At 48.6% G+C, this 18,778-nt stretch overlaps 1 protein-coding gene across 4 annotated transcripts in view; it reads right to left on the minus strand.

Moving 5' to 3' along the window:
* Positions 1–2,103: 2,103 nt before the first annotated feature.
* ITIH5 (inter-alpha-trypsin inhibitor heavy chain 5) overlaps positions 2,104–18,778 on the minus strand; it is an 85,565-nt gene continuing 68,890 nt past the window's right edge. For 2 of the 4 annotated variants that reach the window (XR_008200483.1, XR_008200482.1), the window contains exons 9-15: positions 18,358–18,667; positions 16,983–17,548; positions 13,245–13,298; positions 11,141–11,257; positions 8,999–9,376; positions 5,538–6,940; positions 2,983–3,030 (exon numbers count right to left, since the gene is read on the minus strand). Coding sequence is in view for 2 of the 4 variants with exons in the window: in XM_052650954.1 (XP_052506914.1) it covers positions 6,651–6,940; positions 8,999–9,376; positions 11,141–11,257; positions 13,245–13,298; positions 16,983–17,548; positions 18,358–18,667 (1,715 nt within the window). In the remaining 2 variants the exon portion in view is untranslated. Of the gene's footprint in view, positions 3,031–5,537; positions 6,941–8,998; positions 9,377–11,140; positions 11,258–13,244; positions 13,299–16,982; positions 17,549–18,357; positions 18,668–18,778 lie in introns of all 4 variants that reach the window. The other 2 variants (XM_052650954.1, XM_052650955.1) reach the window with 2 other exon arrangements.

Raw genomic sequence — 18,778 nt, forward strand, 5'->3', positions numbered from 1 at the left:
AGTCAGATGCTGAGACCAAGAAGTGAGACTGTGAAGGGGGGAGCGGAGACTATAAAGGACCAGTATGGGGACTTGCCTGGTGGTCCTGGGGTTAGGACTCCGCACGTCCACTGCAGGGCCACCGGTCAGGGAAAGCCACATGGCTTGGCCAAAAAAGAAGAAAAAAAAAAAATTTTAAAGGACAAGTACGACCTTGGGGAACATCCACAGCTTGTAGGAGGAAAGACAAGTAGCAAAGGAGACTAGGAAGAAATTCTAATCAGCTAAGAGAAACAATGGGATCCAACATTTAAAAAAGAGGACGAGGTCGGCATGGTCACGTGGTGGAGGTGAGGTTGGCATGGTCACGCGGTGGAGGCTGGAGACACCCATCACAGGAACTGGACATCAGAAGCGGTAGCGTGACATGTATGTAAGACAAGGTGTAATGAACGTGGTGAAGACTGAAGCTAAATTTGATGTCTTAAGCAACAGGCTAGGAGGTGAAAAAACGAGGGTTCAGGACTTCCTGGTGGTCCAGTGGTTAAGACCTCGTCTTCCAGCACAGCGGGTACAGGTCGGATACTTGGTCGGAGGGCTAAGATCCCACACGCCTCGGGGCCAAAAAACCAAAACACAAAACAGAAGTAATATTGTAATAAATTAAGTAAAGACTTTAAAAATGATCCCTGTAAAAAAAAAAAAATCTTAATAAAAGAGGGTTTAAACACCGACCACCAGCACAAGCTTGACAGTGAAATAAAAGACCAGCAGGAAGCCCCGTGGAGCCTGGCCAGTGAGGAGCACTGGAGGAGACTTCTGGAAGGCTATCCAAGAGGGAAGAACCTCTGGGGGTAAGAGTCTAGAGATTCTAGAAAGACAAGGAATCATTGAGACAAGTGCGCGGAGAGCGAGAAGAATGGAGCCCAGAAGAAGCAGATGGAGACGGAGACGTGATGAGACACGGTAAGAACGGAGGCAGCTCCCGCGCCAGTGTCCTCGGTGCAAAAGGGGGCGAATTTCTGTGGAGAGCTGGGGAGTGAGGTAACCTAGAAAGTTGAAACAGAACGCAGGCGCCATGGAGGCCGATGCACTTCAAGGAAAACAGATTAAGTTTTGCTAAAGGCCAGCAGGAACCCGGCTGGTTGAAGGGACCTACGGCAGAACTCTGTGATTTCCCGATGCGTCCATACCTGCGGGCACAAGTGAAGGACGCGGGGCTGGAGACAGACCCAGCCAGGGCGCAGGGAGAGAGCAGTCTGCAGGCCCGCCCAGCATCAACCACCGTGGGGTCTCAGTAACCCCCGAATCTACCGGGCACCGGTCAAAACTGACCGAGACTGAACGGAGCACGAAGATGACTTCAAGTCATAAGCTGTCCCCAGCTGCTTCAGATATTTCCTGTGGGAGCCTCTGAATATGTGCTTCTTCCTTGCAGCTGAATACACTCCATCTTTGGAATGTTTTCCCCACCTCCTTCTCCCTTCACAGCTAGGCCTCTGCAGAGTTCTCTGGTAGGATTTCCATGCCATCAGAAAATAAAGATCATGGGATCTGAGCACGTTACCTTGTTCAGCCCCTTCATTAGAGACAAAGCCGAAGCCAAAGCCGGGAGAGGTTGATTTCATCCCCTTGAGATACGGAGTTGGCCTGTTTTCTGTTTAGCACAGCCTCCCAGTGATGTCTCATTCCTTCTGTAGGTCTGCTCTGGTTCTGGTTCAGAATCTAATACCTAAGCAGAATCTGGCAGGACCGCAGGAACTGGAGGTAGAAATGCCAGAACCACCATCGACCAATGCCCTGAGCCAGTGGAAGAAGTCCTGAGCAAGGGAATGGGCAGTTTGGGCAGGTGAATGACCCAAGAAGAAGGCGATAGAAGGGTTGGGATGCTCACACCCCTGGAAGGTAAGGGACTGGCGCTTAAGGCACTTCTCTATGAATCTGTCTGCTTTATAAAAGGTCAGAGATGGCTGATGTATATTGGCTGTTCCATATAGCAATTTGCCGTTTCCACATGATTCTTCCAGTGTCAAGTCACTTGCTCGATGTACATATATTTCTATGGAATTCAGAAATGTCTACAAACAGTGTAGTTAGAATCAACAAGTTTTATTCTCTCTCGTCATTTCCCCTCAAAACAAATACACCAGGGTGTTGTTTGTTTTCAGATGTTATTCTTTTACAAATTTTTTGTGGAGGGAAAATGCTTCTTGAAGGTGAACTAGCTCGTGCCCTACTTGTTATTTTAAACTGAACAGAATAAATATTTAAAGTCACAATTCTAAGTGTTTGCTGAGCTGTGTTATTCTTTTTTTTGCTGTTTATTTTGGTTGGATCATGCATGAATGGTTCCAAGAGTCCTGTGGATTTAGTAATAACATTGTTTGTATACATTCAGGGTAGCTTGAAGGGAAGAAAAGGAATTCGCATCTTAAAAGAGTCAGCGGCTCAGTCAGCTCAGGTTGCTCTATCAAGAATACCATAGGGGCTTCCCTAGTGGTAGAAGATCCTCCTGCCGATACAGATGACACGGGTCTGATCCCTGATCTGGGAAGATCCCACATGCCTCGGAGCAACTAAGCCTGTGCACCACAACTTCTGAGCCTGGGCTCTAGAGCTCTCAAGCTGCAGCTTCTGAAGCCCACACGCCTCAGACCCTGTGCTCCGCAACAAGGGAAACCACCACGGCGAGAAGCCTGCACACCACCATGAAGGGAGACCCCACTTGCCACAACTAGAGAAAGCCTGCTTGCAGCAATGAGGTACATGCATAGCCAAAAACAAACAAATAAATCTTAAAAAAAAAAAAATGCCATAGACAATGTGGCTTCTACAACTGACGTTTATTTCTCCCAATTTTGGAGGCTGGGAAATCCAAGATCAAGGTGCCAGCTGACTTGGTGTCTGATGAGAACCCGATTCTCGATTTTAGAAGGTGTTCCTTCTAGTGCTCACGGGGTGGAGAATAGAAGAACCATCTCATGTCTCTTCTTAGAAGGGCACTAATCCCATCACAAAGGGCTTCCCTGGTGGCTCTGGTGAAAAATCTGTCTGCAAGGCAAGAGACTCAGGTTCGATCCCTGGGTGAGGAAGATCCCCTGGAGAAGGAAATGGCAACCCACTCCAGTATCCTTGGCTGCAGAACTGCATGGACAGAGGAGCCTGGTGGGCTACAGTCTATGGGATCACAAGAGTCGGGCTCGACTGAGTGACTAAACCACCAACCACCAATCCCATCACAAGGGCCCCATCCTCACACTCTCATCCCTTCCCCAGGGTCCCACCTCCTAGTGCCATCACCTTAGGGGTTTGATTTAGGCTTCAGCATATGAATTTGGAGGGACACAGACTTTCTGCCCACAGCATTCAGCACAGCCAAGATATAAATGTAAAGAAAATGAAACCTGTCCCTAGTCCACCTGAGGGGACACATGATTCAACTAAAGATCTAATATTTCATCTGATAGAAACAGAGGTGATATCTCTCCCTTTCCAGAGACCAGCACCATGCTCCCCAGGGTGATGGAGGTTCAGGAAGGGTTGTCCTCCCAACACATATGCCCTGCATCCTAAACTAGTAAACCAGCGAAAAGGCAAACAGAAGATAAAGCATCTAGTATGAGGACAGAACTTCAGTCCATTTTATTCAGGGAATGTGAAACTACATCTGGAGACCCTTGAAGAGAACACATGGAGATGCCTCTCTTTTTCAGACGAGGGAGGGGATTAGGAACCCAGGGGTGGAGACTTTCTAGAGCCCAGCCTAGCAAGTTAGGACTTGTCGACATTAGTGATGTCGTAACTTGAGGTGTAAACCCTCATTATTGCAACGGACTTCTCAAGCTCATTGAACTGCTCATTGAGTATCCCTGACCCCACCTTATTTTTAAATACTCAAGGAAAATAAATGATTGTCCAGACGACGACATTGTGTCAAAGCTAATGAATGGATTCTGGAGACTCAGCCCGGCCCTGCTCTAGGTCTCGTACGATGTAGGGGAAATTGCCCACCTGCCCCTGCCTCCATGTACCCCCCAGAAAAGAATCCCTCCTTGCCACTGCATTTACAGTAAGTCCTCTACATACAGACCTTCAAGTTGTGAGCTTGTGCGCTTTTAAAGATTTATACGTGCTTCCGTATGCCAGCTGTACTACTGTGCTTTTCAAGGTACTATACTGTAAGATTAAAAATGTCTCATTTCTTAAAAAATTATTTTTAAAATTAATTTTATTGGAGTATAGTTGCTTTATTTTTTGTGTTTGTTTTTTATGCATTATTTGCATGAAAAGCATTATAAATCTATTATAGTACAGTCCCATACAGCCGACTGTGTTAGTTGGGTACCTGGGCTAACTCTGTTGGAGTCACCTGGGCTGCTGATCAAACTGGACTTACAAATGCACCCTCAGAATGGGACTCATTTGTATACAGGGGACTTACGATTATTTGAAAAGATCTTGCTCTTCACCACACACGTGACCAACAGAAAATATAACATTTTTTCAATCAAGTTTAAAAAAAAACCTGAAGTATGACTTTGGTGTGAAGTTTGGGGCCCACAAATCTCATAGTCTCTGGCTGAAACAGAAAATGTCCTGATACATACTTTTGCAAAAAAAAAAAAAAAGGTATACAATGGAAGAGAAGGAGAAAGAAAAGTGGGATGTGTCTAAAGTAAAAACGTTAAAATGAAAGTTCAACCTAATACTTTTACAAAATGGATTTTTTTCCCCCCCTGAATAGGAGAGTAAGGGAAGTAGCTAGTCCCGTAGGAATAGCTTCTCGTCTTGTCTGCAGCTGAGGCCACGCCTGGAACACACAGCCTGGAACACAACCCCACGGCCGCAGGGTCATCTGCCCAGCTGGGGCCGAGGTTTATGGAACAGGAAGGACCCTGCAGAGCCTGCCCAGGCCCCTGCCGGCCCGCCTCCCGCTCCTCCTCTCTCTCTGAAATATGGACTCAGCTGTCAGCGGCCTGGACTGGTGCGCTCACACCACGGGCACAATAGGCATCTGAGTTGAGTCAAAAATAACATAGCTGCCAGCTCTGGTCTAGTGGGTTCCCAGAGTGGAGCGGCTCGGAGACTCTGAGACAGAACCGACCACCGCCCCCCAGCCCCCAGCCCCCGGCTCAGTCCCGGCACTACCTTCACCTCCTGCAGTCGCCTGGTCCACAGAAACACCGGCAGGTCAATTTGCTGCTCACATACGGGAGGGCCAAGATGATAAGCGATTTTCTTAACTCTGATTTCTCTCTTAGTGCTCCGGCTTCCACATGGCATGGAAGTTCTAGAGTCACTCCGTCCTGGACGGAACCTCCATGAAACCAGCACAAAAGCCTTTATTCTATTCAGTCTGGCCTTAAAATATTCCATTTCTCTGACCCAAGTCTTTCCTCCCCCACTGTTGGCTGTTCTGGCCCTCTGTGTCCACGTGTGCTCCGACTGCTGTGAGGGTCAGACTTACAGGACAACCTCTGTGGTCCAGAGAAGACCAAGTGGAGCACAAGCTGGGGGCAAGAAAAGAGGTCCCGAGGCCACTGCCCGCCTCTAATCACCTTGATGATGCAGCAGGCTTCACAGCTCCCGCAAGAAGGAGGGTGACGTCACTGACTTCTGATATCACCCCCGACCCCTGACTGTAACCTGTCCTGATGGAATCAGATCTGTCCCCAGCCTCTCGCTCATACTGACTTCCGGCCTCTGGGTCTGGGATGTGGGCCCCATTGTCCATGCTTCCTGCTGAGAGTTTGATCCCTGTAGGTCGGCTCTGTGCTGACCCAATCCCTCCCCATCACAGTTCTGCAAGAGCCTGCCTCATCACCTCCTGGGGACCTCGAGCGAACCAGGCTGGAAGCAGGACCAGGCTGGAAGAGCCAAATGGAAGATTCATCGTGCAGCTGGACGGCACTCCAGCTCCGAGACGGGCCAGTGAAATACTCCCACGTGGGCCGCCCTGTGTGTTATCAGCTTTCCGGAATAAATAGAATCTCACCAGCAAAAGACAAGGGGTTTACAGAGCCTGTTAGAAGAATGTTGGTATCTGGAATGCAGCGTTTCTATTTTGAATTGATCTTTTTTTTAAATGAAAACAAATTTTCAAGGGCGAGACATCAAGGCAGAAGAAAATCCTCTGCTAAAGCCAGGCCGAGTGGTTTACAATGATCCAGTCTGCATGCTGTGTGCAATACCAGGGGGTGGGGGTGGGGGGCTGAGGCCAGGGAAAGGCTCCCCTGAGGCAGAGGTTGGCCGCATGTCTGGAGGACACAGCCAGGCTAGGAAGAGAGATCCCTAAGCATTAGTATGAGGCGCAGAGCAGAGTGCCCGAACTTGGCCATTTCCGCAAAGAAAACAGACCCGACCTTCCTTCATCAGTCACCTTAGGGTTGGCGGTGAGATGGACAGGCCAGCTGGGACAAGACAGAGACTTGCTTTTAGCTGTGACTGGCCCCTTGGTGCCACCATCTTTTGCTGCTGGAGATGAGGGAGGGGGAGGAGAGGGGGAAAATTCCCCTCCTCCCTTCAAGGTCCTGATCCCACTCTCTTTTCAAGCAGACGGCAGACCTCCCCACCACTAGGGCTGAGGTCAGGGCGGTGGCTACCAGACTGAACCAGCCAAGAACCAGACCACGGGGTCCCCTGCCACGCACTCTTGCATGCGGCTGCTGCTGTCAGAGTCCCCGGGAGGGGCCCGGGCCGAAGGCGGTCTCGGAGTCAAAAGGATGGGCCGCCAGGTAGCCCTGGTACTCCCCGTCAAGCAGGCCGGCAGCGTTGTTCCGGGCAAACCAGCAGTCCACCTGCTCCTCCCCATTGTAGATCCTCCTCTGCTTCCAGACCACCGGGACCTGGCGACCTTTAACCTCAAGGACGGCCTCAGACCTCTCTCCTGCCTCGGGAACCGGAGGATGCGCAGGGCGCTTGCTGAGCCCTATGAGTCTGGCCTCCTGGTTCAGGAATTGACCTGAGAGGGCACAAAAGACATCAGGTCTAGGTCAAGCGCAAGCAATGCAGTTGAACAACGTCTAACTTCGATTCGGGTGCTGGTGACCGACATATGCCCAGGTGGGACCCACAGGAAGGGGAGTACGACATCATTGTTAAGGTGATGCCTGCCATCCTGGGCTGGACCCCCCCAGAGGCACCTGTATCAGTGTCTGGAGGGGTGTAGGGAGGGGAGACCTACAGCCTCCACTTCTGGAAGCCAACACAGGAAAGATGCCCTGCCTGCAAACAGAGACTCCCCAGGGGGTATCCCTGCTGGTCCAGCAGCTAAGACTCCAAGCTCCCAATGCAGGGAGCCTGGGTTCGATCCCTGGTCAGGGAACTAGATCCCAAAAGCTGCCATTAAGACCTGGTGCAGCTAAGTAAATATTTAAATAAACAAAACCAGGCGCTTCCCTGGTGGCTCAGTGGTAAGGAATCCGCCTGCCAGTGCAGGAGACATTGGTTTAATCCCGGATCCAGGAAGATCCTGCATACCTCAGACCAAGCAAGCCCGTGCTCCACAACTACTGAGCCTGTGCTCTAAAGCCCGGGAGCCGCAACTCCCGCAGCCCACTCGCCCTGCCGCCTGTGCTCGGCCACAAGGGAGACCATTGCGATCAGAAGCCTGAGCACTGCAACTAACGAGTGGCCCAAGCAGCAACGAAGACCCAACGCAGCCAAAAATGAACATTAAAAAATTACAAAATAAAAATAGATACCCAGTCTCCTACTGAGGCAGGAGGACGAGATGGGGGTGGATAAATAGAGGAGGGTCCAGTCTTCCCCGCCCTCCTCCCGCCCGGCGACCTCGTCCATACATGCACTTAGTGGGTGTGGGAAGCAGCGTCAGAATTCTCCAGGTCAAGCCAGGACATCACAAAGGTCGAGGGACCTGAGCTCCGCGTCCACTAGAGGAGCTCGCACTTGTCAGGCAGGCTGCATTGAGACTTCCAGCGCGAGGGCCAGGAAATCCTGCTTTCTAAACCCAGCCCTGGCAGTGGCTCCCTCCTTACTTGTGGTCAAAGGGCCCACATGCAATGGCACGCGGAGGGAAGCCAGGCAGAGCGGGCCCACTGGGTGCTGAGCTGTGGGCTGCCCTGTGTTTGCATGGCCTCCCTGAGAGTAAAGAACCAGAGAGGGATGAAGAGAAGGATGCCCCACTTCTTTGCTCCCTCTCCCTGAAGGTGAGTGAAAATTAGTAAAGTTCATTCCTACTCTAGAAAGTAGTCATGAAGCAAGAAATACACTTTTCACACTAATTTGAAAAGATATGTGCACCCCAAAGTTCACAGCAGTACTATTTGCAACTGCCAAGATGGAGAAGCAACTTGAGTATCCGTCACCTGATGAATGGATAAAGAAGATGTGGTCTGTATACAATGGAATACTACTCAGCCGTGAAAAAGAACAAAATTTTGCCATTTGCAGCAACTCTGTCCATGGAATTCTCCAGGCAAGACTACTGGAGTGGGAAGCTACTGCCTTCTCCAGGGGATCTTCCCGATCCAGGGACTGAACCCGGGTCTCCTGCATTGCAGGCAGATTCTTTACCGTCTGAGCCACCAGGCAAGTCACAAAAAAATTGTTAAAAATAAAAAAAAAGAGAGAAAGAAATAGACTTTTCATAAGCTACATAAAGACCACATTCCTGGACTTCCCTAGTGCTCCAGCGGTTAAACATCCTCCTGCCAACACAGGCAACACAGGTTTGATCCATGATCTGGGAAGATCCCACATGCCTCGGTGCAACCAAGTCCACGCACCACAACCACTGAAGCCCACGCGCCCAGGGCCTGTGCTCCACAACGAGGGAAGTCCGCACAGTGAGAAGCCCGAGCGTCGTGGCAACTGGAGAGCAGCACGCGCTGGCCGCAACTAGAGGAAAGCCTGCAGACCCAGCAGAGCCAAAACAAAAATGTGGAAAGGAGACCACACTTCTGGGGAACTTCTCAGCCATGCAAGGCACGGGCAGCATCAGGTTCACCATGGGAAACTGAACTCTGTGCTGTGACGGGCATGGGAATCAGCCACCTACCTAGCAGGCCGTGGCAGTTGCTGGAGAGGCCTTGGCCGTTGGCGATGTAGAAGCCCAGGTGGTTGCGCTGGTAAGGGGCTGGGTTTTTGTAGAGGTGGAGGAGGACGACAAAGGCCACGGTGCCCCGGATGCTGACGGTGACGTTGGCATTGGCAGACACGGACACCTCCAGCCCCCGGCGCCCCACGACCGCACTCTGGTTGCAGGGGAGGACCAGCCTGTCCCCACCATCCACGATGACCCTGCTGGGGGTGATCTCCAGGTAAGATCTCTCCGGCTTGTTGACGAGGATGGTGATGGTACGGAAGTACGTGCGCTGTTTCTTGTGGCCGTTTGGAGGAGCAGGGGCCCCAATCAATTCTCCGTTCACCGTCACACCTCAAAGGCGAAGGGGAAGAGAGCAGCGGTTAGACAAACTGCCCCCACTGCCACATGAAGGGATCTCATTAGAATTTCCGTCTTCCCTTGTGTTTCTAGAACCGAGAACTTCTGCTCTCACGCAGGGACCACTCTGCGTAGTGAACGAATGAACGAATGTGTGAAGGCGTACATGATGTGTGACCAGTGTCCTGGGTAGAAGAAGCTGATGTAGGTTTCCGCCAAAAGATACACACGACTATATATAAAACAGATAATCAACAAGGACCTATTGTAAAGCACAGGGAACTCTGCTCAATAATCTGTAATGACCTATATGGGAAAAGGAGCCCAAAGTAGGCTGGGCACCGAAGAATTGATGCTTTTGAATTGTGGTGCTGGAGAAGACTCTTGAGAGTCCCTTGGACTGCAAGGAGATCCAACCAGTAGTCAGAAAGCAAATCAACCCTGAATATTCATTGGAGGGACTGCTGATAAAGCTGAAGCTCCGATACTTTGGCCACCTGATGGAAAGAGCCGACTCACTGGAAAAGGCCCTGATGCTGGGAAAGATTGAGGGCAGGAGGAGAAGGGGATGACAGAGGACGAGATGGTTGGATGGCATCACGGACTCAATGAACATGAGTTTGAGCAAGATCCGGGAATAATGAAGGACAGGAAGCCTGGCATGCTGCACTCCATGGGGTTGCAAGGAGTCAGACACGACTTAGCGAATGAACAACAACATATGGGAAAAGCATCTTAAAAAAAAAAAGAGTGGATATATGTATATGTAGAACTGATTCATTTTGCTGTACACTTGAAACTAAAACAGCATTGTAAATCAACTACACTCTGATAAAAATTTAAAAGTGAAAAAAAAGTTGAAAAATAGAAAATAAAAGGGGGTTGACATGTTTGTCTGCTTTTGTTCCAAAAACTCTCTTGTGGCCCTGACACAGCATTTCTGATCCACTAGTTTCCACTCCTCCTGATTTGAAGACCCCGGGACACCATGAGCAGTGGGGTAAAACGCAAAGATTCGGTTCAGTTCAGCCACTCAGCCATGTCCGACTCTTTGCGACTGTATGGACTGCAGCACGCCAGGCCTCCCTGTCCATTACCAAAACCTGGAGTTTACTCACACTCATGTTCATTGAGTCGGTGATGCCCTCCAACCATCTCATCCTCTGTCGTCCCCTTCTCCTCCTGCCCTCAATCTTTCCCAGCATCAGGGTCTTTTCACATGAGTCAGTTCTTCCCATCAGGTGGCCAAAGTATTGGAGTTCCAGCTTCAGCATCAGTCCTTCCGATGAATATTCAGGACTCATTTCCTTTAGAATGGACTGGTTTGATCTCCTTGCCATCCAAGGGAGTCTCAAGAGTCTTCTCCAACACCACAGTTCAAAAGCATCAATTCTTTGGTGCTCAGCTTTCTTTATAGTCCAACTCTTGCATCCATACATGACTACTGGAAAAACCATAGCTTTGACTAGACCTTTGTTGGCAAAATAATGTCTCTGCTTTTTAATATACTGTCTTGGTTGGTCGTAGCTTTTCTTCCAAGGAGCAAGTGTCTTTTAATTTCATGGCTGCAGTCACCATCTGCAGAAGCCCCCCAAAACACAGTTTGTCACTGTTTCCACTGTTTCCCCATCTATTTGCCATAAAGCGGTGGGACCAGATGCCGTGACACCATGAGGAGTGGGGTAAAATGCAACGGTTAGGACTTATTTATTTCTAGTCCGCAAATGCAAGATCTTCTACTTTCCAGGCAGAACTCACCAGAGTCTGCGTGATCAGAGACCAGCCTCAGGATGTGCCCGGGTTCTCCATCAATGTTGAAACAGACGGTGAGGTTGCTCAAGGGGAAATCCACAACAAAGTGGGGGTCTCCATCCGCTGCCAGGCCAGGGCAAGAACGGGAGAGAAAAAGAAAGAAGAGACATTTATTGGGCACCTTTCTGTGTAAGCACTTCTTTTCCTATTTTCTCTTGTGTTGTTGACTTAATCCTGTCAACGGCAGGTCCTCCGTGTCAACACGAGGAAGATGCCTGGGAGATGAAGCGATGCAGTGGCTACACAGGTAGATTGTGGAAAGTAAATATTTGAACACAGGTCCCTAAATTCAAATCCAATGCTCCTGTGACGACACTGCAGTCAGCTGAGCTGCAGAGGTAAGGGGGCCTCACCCTACACCCCCACGACAACTGGGCCCACATTCTTCAGCTCCCTCTGTGGCTGCTCCTAACCCCTTCTGTCACGCTTAGGCCAGCCTAGTTAAGTGATGTGGATGAGAACTTCCTGTCCTGTCTCTGGAGAGCCCCGGCCCTAGAGACATTCTCGGCGCCAGTCGGACACAGCCCTCGCGTGAGTGGCAATGACTGAGCCCAGTTTAGAGCTGGTGACAAGTGAAGGACACAGAGTCAGCAGGAGGCCAGCCAGCAGCGACCGTGGCAGCTCATCCTCTGGGTCCCACTGACTGTCCTGCTCTCAAAATTCTGTCCGCAGATAAGACCCCAAAGCTTGGCTGACCCCCGCTCCTCGCCTGTTCCCCTCGTTTTCACCTCTGCTAAAGACGGATGGCCTTGCCTCTCACCGTACAGACAAAATATTTCCTGAGAGTCTACACCAGCTCTCTTTTCCCACAAGACTGGAGGGTTCGTTTCTCTCTATACACCAAGCACAGCATGTTTCCGAATTCCCCTCTGCTTCGTGTGTACACGCATATGCGTGCACAGGACTGATTTTCCTGTCTATGCACACGTTCCACCATTTGTATACGGTGAGGGGTGGTGGACCAGGAGCTCAGTGTTTTCAAGCTGTGAGCCAGTTAAGGGTCTTGGAGGAACTGCTGAGAAACCCCTTCTGTCCCCAGCCTGACTCAGAGGGGCCTCTGGAAGAATCTGGTTGATCTCACTGTAAACTGCCTCAAGCATCCCGTGAAGGACAATGTAATGAAGACATACAAGGCACTGGTCTTTTGTAGATGAGAAAATGACAACCACTGAAGATGAAAGTGCATTTTTTTGGCGCTCTGTGGGCACGCATATAACTGCGTGGCGGTTCTCTGAGAGCGTCTTGTGCTCACTCCACAGCATTTGTACTCAGTCTACCAAATTCCTTTACAAGGGAAGATGCTGCTTGCTCCAAGAAAAGAGAGGAGCGGTCTGGAAGTCATTACTCCACTCAGTATCCAAGAGGAAAGTTTTCTTGCATTCCATAATGCGTGTGTGCTCAAAGGAATGACACCCTACCCACTGGGGACGATGTGTTTCCTCTCCCCAGAGCTAATCTCCAGAATGTCCCTGGCTACGTGAACCCGCATGCCCAGTACATCATCAGCAAGGCAGTAAGGAAGGCTTACAAAGGCAGATGTGTACATTTGAAGAACAAAACGCAGGGCTTGGGTCATTATTCCATCCAGATTTTTATTATAATCCCAGGAAGCTGGCCAAGAGAAATTTTATGGTATCGTTATCTGCTCTTCCCTTCTAAAGCCAAGGATTATGAAAATAATAGAATAATAATGTTTACAAAGTGTGCACTGTGGCAGATAACTGCAACACCAGAAGCCGGAAGCGAGCATACTTCAGATCTCTAAAGACAAATGTCTTTTCAAGTCAATCATGATGAACGTGTGCCTCTGTCCAACCCATCCTTCTACCAGGGCTCCTGCTAGGCTGTGTTATCTGTGGAGTTTAGGTGATGGTGTAATGACAGTCGGGGTTTTGAGAACTGCCCCCACGCTGCAGACTTGAGCTATATAAATATAGGTCCTCACATCTTGTTCTATGAGCTGATCTAACTGGCTTCAGGGAATTCCTGGTCATCTTAGTGCTAAATATCTCAACTCTCAATCACACACAAGCATATTTCTTTCCTTTACCTGATGTTTTGGAGATTTTAATCCTTGGGTTGTATGGTTTCTTGACAGCAGGTCCTAGAGAGGAGAAAGAAGAGACCCACCATTGTTATTTATTAAAGAGGAGGAAGTGAGAGGTATAGAGAGTTGAGATGAGTCAAATACAGCTTTCAGATACATTTGTGACAATTTTAAAACATTTGTTTTACAGGAGGAGCTTGGCCTCCCAACACAAAATGAAGGTGTAACATAAGGAGGGGTAATTATTTTATTCCTTATAAATTAAAATAATATTCTTGGCTGTGATTTCTGTGTATATGATAGGAAAAAATACAGAAAATATTCTATAGCTGTGGGGGAGGGGGAAAGCAGAATTGTTTAATGGGAACAGAGTTTTAGATTTGCAAGATGAAAAAGTTCTGGAGATCTGTTTCACAATGATGTGAATATACTTGACACTACGGAGCTGTACACTTAAAAATGGTTACAATGCAGAGGACAGAATGGTGGTTACCAAGAGGGAGCGCGTCAGGGGAGGGATGGAGTGGGAGGCTGGGGTCAGCAGATATAAGCTTTTACAAATAAAATGGATAAACAACAAGGCCCTAATGTATAGCACAGAGAACTATATTCAATATCCTATGATAAACCATAATGGAAAAGACTAAAAATAAAGAATGTATATGTGTGACTGAACTGAACTGAACTGATATATGTATAACCGAATCACTTTGCTGTTCAGCAGAAAGCAACAACATACTGTAAATCAACTATGCTTCAATTTTAAAAAAAGAATGGAAAAATGGTTATGATGGTAAATTTTATTTAACATTTTTTTAAATAAAATAGCACTTTACAACAACCAAAAGGATACAAAAATGTAAAAGAAAAAGATATCATGGCAATCCAGGTCTAGAGCCGTGAGTGTAAACACAATTCACAAAGCAGCGGCAAAAATAAATATTAAAAAATAACCCAAAAGTAAATTACTTTCTGTCAATAAAATAAAGTTAATATATTGTTTCAAGCTGTCTGTATTAACAAGCTTATGCTCCTCTTATGCTTGTGCTTCATTGATCTCTGCACCCAGAAAATGAAGATCATAGTTTCTGAATGTTTTTAAGTGCCCCCTTCTCTAACTGACCCCTCATAAGCAGGACATGGACAGAATCAGGTCAACCACAGGGGAGAAGTGGCAGCTCAGTCTGGATGCCGCTTTGGGAGCCTTAAACTGTCACAGACACTCAAAAAATCTTAAAATTAAAAAATCATCAGAGCTTTAAACAAAACGAGGAAATTGTCCTGAGTACTAACTGATGCTTCAGGAAAATTTTATATCTAACGAGCCTTTTGCTCAATCAGTTGGTTATTCCTCATCTGTCTTCTTGGCCCTCTGAGTCCTGTGTCATTTACGAGTTTGCTATCTCCTGAAGCTGCAGAAATTTGAGTTACTAACATCAAATCAAGATGTTATGCAAAAAAGCCATTTTCCCTGGATGTGGCACAGATCTTGCAGCCTGAACTCATAGCACCACGCAACTGACTTATTCTTCATCCTTTTCACCAGAATGAATACTGTCCTAGTTTTGCCAAGACAAGCTCCACTCTTTCTAAAAACGTGATGTAGCATTTTTCGCCTCTACATTAGGGTCTGGACTTTTCGCTAAATTTCTAGTTCTGCACTCCTCATGGGAGAGGGTATCTAACATGTGCAGAACCCTCATTCTGTACCTAAGATGCTGCACATTAATCCTTGCAACAGCCCTTCAGGAAAGACACCACTATCTGCATTTTACAGGTGAGAGAACAGAAGCTCAGAGAGGTTCAGAAGCCTGCCCCAGGCCACAGCTGGCGAGGAGATGCCACGAGCTGAAACAGTCTGGATCCTAAGGTTGTGCTCTCTCCACCACGCCCAGGTGATTCTCAGAGTTTAGATCTGAGGATCATGCGAGGCCTGGGTGCATGTCAGTTCCCTCACCTTAGGACATGTGAACCTGGCAGGAAGCTAATAAAAACGTCACATATGAAAAAAGTGCTGTTTTCCACAAGCAGATATTACTGAGAATATAACCCTTTGCTTTGGTTGAATTACTTTTCCTGCCTTTTTCCCATTCTTTTTTTTTTTTTTTTTTTGGCTGCACCTCGAGGCATGTGGGAATCTTAGTTTCCTGACCAGGGATTGAATCTGTGCTCTTCACATTGGAAAGCAGATTTTTAATCACTGGAGCACCAAGGAAGTCCCTCTCATTCTTGTTTCTACTAATTTCCCCTGAAAAATAGCATGGGGACAGATAATAAAAAATTTCTGTTTCAACTCTGAATTCTCTTATATAGAACTTAATTTATTCTATATAATTTAAATAATATCTATAATAAAATAAAATTTCATTTATTTCGTTGTAAACAAAATCATTAAAAATACAATTTTAATAAAAACATGAGCAGTAAAATTCATAAAATATACAAGACATGGGCTATGATAAACCTAGACAGCATATTAAAAAGCAGACATCACTTTGTTGAAAAAGGTCTGTATAATCAAAGCTATGGTTTTTCCAGTAGTCATGTATAGATGAGAGAGTTGGACCATAAAGAAGGCTGAGCGCCAAAGAATTGATGCTTTCAAATTGTGGTGTTGGAGAAGACTCTTGAGAGTCCCCTGGACAGCAAAGAGATCAAACCAGTCAATCCTAAAGGAAATCAACCCTGAACATTCATTAGAAAGACTGATGCTGAAGCTCCAATACTTGGGCCACCTGATGCGAAGAGCTGACTCATTGGAAAAGACCCTGATGCTGGGAAAGATTGAGGACAGGAGGAGAAGGGGGTAGCAGAGGATGAGATGGTTGGATGGCATCATCGGCTCAATGAACATGAGTTTGAGCAAACTCTAGGAGATAGTGAAGGACAGGGAAGCCTGGCGTGCTGCAGTCTATGGGCTCACAAAGAGCTGGGCACAACTGAGTGACTGAATAATAAAATACAATATGTAGTAAAATTTCATTTTATTGTACCTATAAAATTTTATCATATAAATTTTATTTTTATCTATATAAAATCAAGCATAAGCATCAAATGACATAATTGAAGTGTTTAAAAATATAGAAAGGTGGGCTTCCCTGGTGGTCCACTGGATAAAAAGTAGACTTGAAATGCAGGGGAAACTGCTTTGAGCCCGGACTTGGAAGGATCCCACAGGCCGTGCAGCAACTAAGTTCGTGTGCCAAACTACTGAGCCTGTGCTCCAGAGCCCAGGAGCCACAACAACTGAGCCCACGTGCAGCAAGTACTAAAGCCTGTGTGCCCTAGAGCCTGCGCTCCACAAGAGAAACCACTGCAAACAAGCCTGCACGCTGCGACTAGAGAGGAGCCCCCCCTCCCCAACTGGAGAAAACCCACGTGCAGCGATGAAGACCCAGCACAGCCAGAAAAATAAAATGAATAAATCTTTTAAAAATATATAGAAAGGCACTTATAAATGAACATTTGTTTACTTGTCTGTTCATTCCTGTGGCTCGTGGTAGGCACTCAATATTGATGATTTATCAATAGACTGACTTTACCTCCTTGAACTTCTCTATAGCGATCCACGGTTTATAATAACAATACAAACACAAGCTAACCCACTGCTAGCTAGGAGCTGCAGGAATAGAACGTTGATTATAAAAATTATGATACAAGAAAATAAGAGAGGACCTTGGCCTGAAAAAGCAGCCAGAAAGGGCCGTGTGGGTCCCCACACTGAACCACGTATACGCTCACCTGGCTGCAGGCGTGTGCCTCGCAGGCTCTGCATCACCGTTTCGGGTCCAGTGGCCACAGATGCGCTGGACATGCCGTAGGCGGCCTCTGGGGTCTCTGTCCGCGGTGCTGACTTCAGCGTCATGGATGTGAAAGGGATGAGGAAGCGGCGGTTCACGGCCAGCGCCTGGGCCTCCTGCCTCAGCCGCTCCCTTTCCGGCTCCTCGATGCTCTGCAGCCAGGCACTCAGCAGCTCCTTCAGGGTCAGGTAGCTCCAGAGACGTTCCAGGTGGTTGGGCTCCTCCTGGCCATGCCCCCTGGGCCTGGGGCTCTGCGGGACGTCGATCCCCACCTTCCGGGGCTCCACGGGCACATCCTTCTTGAGCACCACAAACTTCTTACTGTTGCTGGCCGTGACCTCCACGTGCAGCCGGTCCATTGCCCTGTCCACCAGCTTCCCTGCGATTACGATCTCCGAGCCGTTGAAGTAGTTGGGGAACAGGGTCCTGGTGGCACGCTCCACCAAGCCGGGAGGATAATCCACGCGGATGTCAGAGAGGAGCGGGGTCCTGATCTCATCATAGAACCTGGGGAGGAGGAATGGAGGGGAGAATCAGGGCCTGCCCAGGCGGCAAGCAGGACAGGGCTTAGAGGAAACCATGGGCTGCTGGGGAGGCAGTTCTGATCTTAGAAGCAGCCAAGTCCAACATTCCACCCAGAACATCTCAGGCAGGAGGCCGTGCAGCAGAGGCTTGAATACCACTGGTGATGGGGAACTCACTGCCCCACAAGCTCCCTTGTCTCTTGTCCACTGATCTGAGGAGAACCAGGGAGCTTCTGGCAGTAAATCACCATTTTCCTTCCTGCAAGCTCCACCCACTGGTCTCAGTTTTGCTTCTGGAGTAACACAGTGTGAATGAGGGTAATCCACCTTCAGTATTTAGATGCAGGAGGACACTGACCTTCAGAAGGATATAGACACTGCTGCATATTCCGTGAATATGCATGCTCCTTCTTACCTAGCCTAATTAATCTTAACAAGTCTTCACAGAATATAATTTCAAGAATCCCTAACAGTCCTGCCAATACTTCACGTGGTTTTTCTCATTAAATTCTATCATCCGGCCAGAATCCTCCTGTCACAGGTGAGAAGGCTGAGGCACAGAGGGTCTTAAGGCCTAAAGTCATAAGGCAGGGCCAGAATGTGAACCCAGATCAGCCTGATTTTAAGACGTATAGATCAGATTCGGGCTCCAGCCTCGTGTCCAGGCCTGCTGAGCCTGCCCTCCCCATCCCAAGGACACAGGCAGACTTGGGGTCCAGCCTCACGTCCAGGCCTCCCGCTGAGCCCGCCCCTGCCCTCCCCTCGCCCTGAGGACACAGGCAGACCACAGACCCGATGAGCTGGGCTCGGGCGTCGTGCTCTTCGTGGACTCGCCGCGTGAGCCCGCAGTTCTCCAGGGACAGCTTCTCCAGCAGCTTGAAGTCCACATCGGCCCCGATGCCCACAGTGAAGATGCAGATCCGGCCCCGGGTGGCCTCCCGGGTGTTGTTGAGGATCTTAAGGGTGTGGGTCTCCCCGACGGTGGGCTTCCCGTCTGTCAGGAAGACCACAAGGGACACGCTGCGGTCCTCGATGTCGTTGTGGGCCACATAGTCATTAAGCAGCTGGATGCCCCTCTGCAGGGCCCCGTTGATGTCCGTGCCTGCGGGACACAGAACACGATGCTGGAGGCTCGCTGCCTCCCTCACCTGGACACATCTTCACACCCCTCCCATGTACCTGCAGGAGTGACAGGTGGGGAGAGCAGCCCCCT

The sequence above is a fragment of the Budorcas taxicolor genome, chromosome 13 (assembly GCF_023091745.1).
Source record: "Budorcas taxicolor isolate Tak-1 chromosome 13, Takin1.1, whole genome shotgun sequence".
NCBI lineage: Eukaryota > Metazoa > Chordata > Mammalia > Artiodactyla > Bovidae > Budorcas > Budorcas taxicolor.